The following is a 6141-nucleotide window of genomic DNA, read 5'->3' as shown; positions in this document are numbered from 1 at the left end:
TCAAAATCAATAAACGTTTTGCATAGTATTTTTTAAATGAAAACAATCCATCACAATCAAACGCATGCTTGTTTTTTCATGGAAGAATGACTAAAAAATTTGATAAGTTTGATGTCGATTTTGAACAATATCTTTTTTCTTAGTTGCTTTTTTAGAATACATATTTTTTCCTAAAATGAATAAAGAACTTTAAATGATATTTCTCAAATATTTATATCAAAATAAATACTAAATTTTATTATTTAAACATGATATGCTTTATCTCGAAGATAAATAAAGCACTAAGTTAAGATAAAATTTAAATGCTGTTTCAAAAATATAAACTCAAATGAGATATTCAATTACGACAATTATATAAATACGTTTTTTCATAGATGTTCGTATAACGGAGATTACAGAACTGATGTAACTTTAGAAAAATATTTCTGTAACATTTAAAAAATATTTCACCTCTAAATGTAATTTATTGTTTCATTAAAACCACAATTATTTTACGTTCATTTTAAAATGCTTACGCATTTTTCCTTCAATGAATTACCAAATCAGTTGATAAAATCAAAATATATTTCAAATAATAATTTACAGATATCTCTTGCTAGAACACAGTTGAAATAACATAATTATGCACACTTAAACTCAAAGACGTAGATAAAGGGAAATGGCGATCTGTCGTAAATTAAAACTACAGTTAAAATAGAATGGTATTTCAGAAATATCTAAATATCTAAAAACATTTTCATATTCTGTAAAAATTAAGTAAATAAATAAAATTGTAGTTTAATATAAGAAAGCAGGCAATACTGTGATTAACAAGAAAGTTGTCAATTTTAGTGTCATATTTTTACTTCATAAGCAACTATCCTTAAAGACTTATTCGATTTCATAAAAGATCACATATTTGCAATTAATGTCAACCAATTTTTCTCTTAGTTTATCGCTAAAAGGAGCAGTCAAAATCAATAAACGTTTTAAAAAGTATTTTCCAAATAAAACACAATCCATCACAATCAAACACATGCTTGTTTTTTCATTGAGAAATGACTAAAGAAGTTGACGGATTTGATGTGAGTTTTGAATAATATCTTTCTTTCTTAGATGCTTCTTAAAAAATACATTTATTTTTTTGATGGATAAAGAACAGAGTTGTCAGAAATAATGCAAAGTTTCAATTTTATTTTTCAAATATTTACATCTAACTATAATTACTAAATTTTATTACTTAAACGTGAAATACATTTTCTCTTAGGTGAACGAAGAACGAGGTTGTCAGAGTTGATATAAAATTTAAATGATTTTTCACAAATATTAACTATAAAGAAATATTCAATTATCATAATTAAAAATAATTACGTTTTCTAATAGATGTTCGAAAAAAGGGTTTTCAGAATTAATGAAAATTTTGAAAAATATTTTACAAGTATTTAACTCTAAAGGCAATTTCATGTTTCAATAAAACCACAATTGTTTTCTATTTATGTTTAAACGAATATGCATTTCTTCATATATGAATTACAAAAGAAGTTAACAAAAATTAGCATACATTTCAAATAATAGTTCACAAATATCTATTGTTAGAACATATAGGAAATAACACAATTATAAAACCTTAAACACAAAGGCAAATGCTGTAATTCTATTTCATTTTGATTGGCATAGAAAGGCTCACTAATTAATACTTTTTATAGCTAGTAGAAATATTAATTTGCTAAGCTTATTCCCTTAAAGACTGAAAAAAGACACGTAAAAAAGGTTACAAAAAATCTCATATTTTAGCTTTCACTGTAAACCTTGTTTTTGCCTTTTTTCATTCTAGCTTTGTGCAAGCTATTGAATGCAACATTTTGTTTGTGTTGAAAACTTAATGATTAGATCAACATTCGATTACAAAGTGTTGAAGAAAGTATATAAGAGCCTGTGCGAATAAACCTTATTTCAGTGATGATCATGAAGTCTAAAATAAACCTACAGAAAGTGAATTTATCCATGGTTTGAGAGCGTTTTCTACTCTTGATTTGCAAAGGATGTCTCATCCTAGATTTTAAAAGGTTTTTTATACTTGTTTTGCAAAAGCAGATTCAATCTCGATATAAAAGAATTGTCTATACAAGCTTAATCCGAGCTCATATCACGTAAACTAGCATAGTTACATTTAAGATTGTTTTAAGCTTTTATTTATAAAAGCATTTAATAAACATCACTGATCTTTGTGATAAAGGCTGCTGCTGACATTAATATCAACCTTGCGCTATCAAGACAATCTCCTAAAACGCTATTATTTAGTTAATCTGCCTTTCCAACAACACTCAATAACAAAGATAACGATAGATAAACCATTTCCAATCGCAAGTATCAAGAAAGCCCCATATATATCTTGAATAGAAATGGGTATGTCATGATCTAATGGCACAAGAGTCCCTATGTATTTAAGCCAACGCTTAAACATCTCTTCATCCAATATTTTCTGATAAATTCCACCATGTTTAATTCTTTTTAGCATTAAATTAATCGTTTCCTTGCAACAAAAATCTTTCCTGACACCAAACGCAATCGGTGACGTGGAGGCGGTGTCGTCAGACACGTACCTTCTGTTAAAAGGAGGTTTTCCAAACCTCAGGTACAGGAAAAGTCTAGAACCCAAATGGGCAGATTTTCCATCAAAATAATCTTCGGTCTGAGATTCAGCAAACGTATTGAACCAGTTGTACTTAATTATATTCTTCCCTAGTCGGACGAGATCTTCTTTACCACTGTCTAAAAACGATGGAAGAAAAACAGATCCTTTCACATCTAGGCATCTGTATTGTCCACCAGAGGTCGCTATCGACAGTTGCTTGAAATCCTTCATAGGAGCTTCCCGTATGGGTACACTAAGAAAAGAAGAAAGAGCCCCCGTGTAGCTTACTGACAACACAGTTGATGATATCCACCAAAAGAAGAGCAGTATTCTACGATAATATTTTTCATTGTTTAATGCCTGATGCGTGATTGTACCAAAAATGTAAAGCAGTCTTTCGACATACGAAGGACCATTTGGCATGAGTAGCCGAAACAATAATGAGACTACTAATACGACGAGAACAATACTTATCCAAGATAAGTAGTCGAAGGGATAGGTAAATACATATGCTTTGGGTAAATATCCTGGCATGTTAGTAACATACGTCAGTTCGTTCAGCGCATATGATTCACTGAAATCAACTCCCTTTGCACGTTCTTTGGTGTTAGAGGTCCAACTCATGGTAAAATCTGCCTCTCCACGAAATACTTGTCCTACCATGCCAGTGAAGTTTCCATCTGCTAGTTGTCTCCCCCATTCCCTGTCTGGTGGAATGAGTACAGAGTAATTGAACTTCAAATACTGAGATAAAATGTTAAGAAGTCGGCCATCTGCTCCTAACAGAAGAGTTTCGCCATTTGGACCTTTCGTTAAATTTACTACACTCTGGAGTGGAATAACAGACACTCTGATGTGAGAAGGAAAGTTCGCATCCATAGCAGGTAAGAAATATTGTTTTTACGATAAAAGTAGAAGATTGCTTAAAGTGAGCTGCAAGTGTGAACTGTGAAGTTGAATGACTTGTGCAATATCAGAAAGAAAGATGAAAGCCTGAACTTAAATGGAATCAATGGTGGTTGGAAAAAAAAGAGTTTCGCCATTTTCATTTTTAAATGAAGTCAAACGAAAGAAATATTTGACACTTTCATATGAAAAGGAAACATTGTAGCTATGGTAGGAGAAAATATTGTTTGTGCATCAAAACTTGGGAATTATTTTCCGTATGCTCGGTAGGTTGACAGAGCTCAGAATGAAGTTCAATAACATGTCCATGATCTGAAAAATATTTATTTAAATGCAATCATCGCTTGACTTTCCTTTTAAAAGATTCCGTAGAGGAAAAGAACTCGTGAAAGACATCTTGGAACAAATTCAAGAGTTTTCAAAAGTAGGAAATTATTTACGGTATAACACCAACATTGAGAATGAAGTAAAATTAACTTAACCAAAATTTGAAAAAGACTTGAAAGCCATAACTTAAATGAGATCATCTGTGTTTGGTAAAAAAAGTTTTACCATTTAGAAATTTCCTTTAAGTTTCTGCCCACTAAAAGATAATAAGAGGCACTTAAATGTGAGAAAGAAATTTTGAAGCTGTAGCAGGAAGGAAGTTGTTTTTGCTTCAATAATTGAAAATAATTTAAGGTGAACCATCACAGTTAGGTGAACTGTCCAATCACTTGCCCAAGATTCAAGAAGAACTTTAAAAAACATAACTTAAATGAAATCATTGGCAACTGTAGGAAGAGTTTCATCATTCTAAATTTTAACTTAGACCATCTAAGTGACGTAGAAACATTGACATGTAAAGGAAATCTTAATCATTTTTTAAACTATTCTTATGTCTTCACTCACATGATAGATTACAAGTGTCGAGATTGAAGATGAGTAATTTCTCCTAGATCTATACGACATTCAAAACTGTTGGTTAAGAAGTAGAACTGCATCAACTATTTCTTGAAAAGAGATCCATTAAACTTCAACAATTTCTAGGAAAGACATCCATTAGAAGGAATTGCATTGGTCCATTATGCCGTCGTCTGGAAGAGACAGAATCTTCGAAATGAGAAGGAAATTACTTAACCATTGTTGAAATAATTTTTTTTTTAATTTTCAATACAAGTAACTTGTCTAAAATCCTTAAGTTTCCCAAAAAGTTCCAGTTTAATCTTTACAGATTCATTTATAATAAGACAAGTCTTAATGCGAGAAGAGAGCTTTTAGTAGTGGGAATATAAAATGCGCAATAATACTTAAACATAGTCATTTTTATAGTGAAAATAATGCAAAACGTTCCTCAAATTGGAAGTTGTTACAATAAAACTGAATAACTCGTGCAAACTACGCATCGAAGGTAATAAAGCTAAGCTTTGTTTGTAGGTAATTTTCGTAACAGCTTTATAAGTGGATTGTTTGCTAATCATCAAAACTGCGAGCGCTAAACATGGTTCGAAAATCTTTTCCAGTGCTATTATCTTTATCAAATCATGAAACATTTTATTGTTGCATATCTTTAAGAAAAAAAGGAAATAAACACAGAAAGGAACAAAATTATTCATTCTTCAAGCGAAGAATTGTATTGAGCAAATACAATTCCTTCCACGAAATCTGCCTTTATGTTCATTGCTAAATTACCCAAAATTATGTAACTACTTCGCAAACAGTTGCTGTAATTTTTTTAAGCGTTCTTCTTAACTAATAATAACAAATCAATCCCAGCCATGAAAAGAATACAAACTATTCCATGCATAAGCGTGAAAAAAAGAGAATGTATTTGCTTAATACATTTTTATATCATTTCAAAAGATTTTATTACGTTTGTACAATTATTTTAAGCGATATTCGATAATGCTTGTTTATTTTATCCTAATTTGTTCCTAAATGCTTCCAAATAATTGACCTCTTATTCAACTAAGGGATAAATAATAACCATCAAGCCTTTACACGCAAATCATTATTTCTGTGACTGCGCCTTTCTCATTTATAAGTAATTCAGAAAATCTTTCTTTGTAGCTTCTTTGTTTAATTTAAAACGATTTTTGCATTTTGAAAACATACGTTTGCATTTTCAAAAGCCAAATATTTTAAATTTGTTTCGAATATATTGTAAAAAGTTTTGGTGTGTAGTTGTTTCCCTTCCCGGTGCTGAGGTAAACTAATAAAATTTTCCAGTGCATTTAGTCTCGTTTTTTATTTACTTTTTCACTGTTATAGAGTTATTTATTTATTCATTTTTGTTTGTTCATTTACTGACCACACATATTTTCATACGCATTCGAATTAATTTTATGCGCTCATTGCAAAAACATTTCGTTTAAAAAAATCACATTATTAGTATTATATTCACACTAATTCCTTTTAGCAATTATAATTCTGCCATTAGTACGATAACTACAGTTCTATTTTAAAATGTGGTTGTAATTATTTTATGTTTGATAATGAATTTGTCGCAGTTTTATGTTATAATTACAAATGCATTTTTGAGTACTGAATGCATTTTTGAGTACTGAATGCATTTTTAAGTAGTTATCGTGCAAAAAAATTTAATATAAAATTGGCAAAATAATAAATATTTGAAAGAATCA

General features: G+C 30.0%; 1 protein-coding gene across 1 annotated transcript; it reads right to left on the bottom strand.

The window, feature by feature from the left end:
• Window positions 1-2272: 2272 nt before the first annotated feature.
• LOC107440372 (glutamate receptor ionotropic, delta-1-like) lies at window positions 2273-3493 on the bottom strand. The gene has a single exon (XM_021147676.4). It carries the CDS (start codon window positions 3491-3493, stop codon window positions 2273-2275), a length of 1221 nt encoding a protein of 406 aa, XP_021003335.3.
• Window positions 3494-6141: the final 2648 nt, after the last annotated feature.

Source organism: Parasteatoda tepidariorum, chromosome 4, assembly GCF_982258835.1.
Source record: "Parasteatoda tepidariorum strain Cologne lab strain chromosome 4, Ptep-v5.0, whole genome shotgun sequence".
Taxonomy (NCBI): domain Eukaryota; kingdom Metazoa; phylum Arthropoda; class Arachnida; order Araneae; family Theridiidae; genus Parasteatoda; species Parasteatoda tepidariorum.
This window is presented reverse-complemented; position numbering and strand designations above follow the sequence as displayed.

What these genes read in the sequence shown, in the direction of transcription:
- LOC107440372 (XM_021147676.4), bottom strand. Translation starts at nt 3,493, where the DNA reads ATGGATGCGAACTTTCCTTCTCACATCAGAGTGTCTGTTATTCCACTC.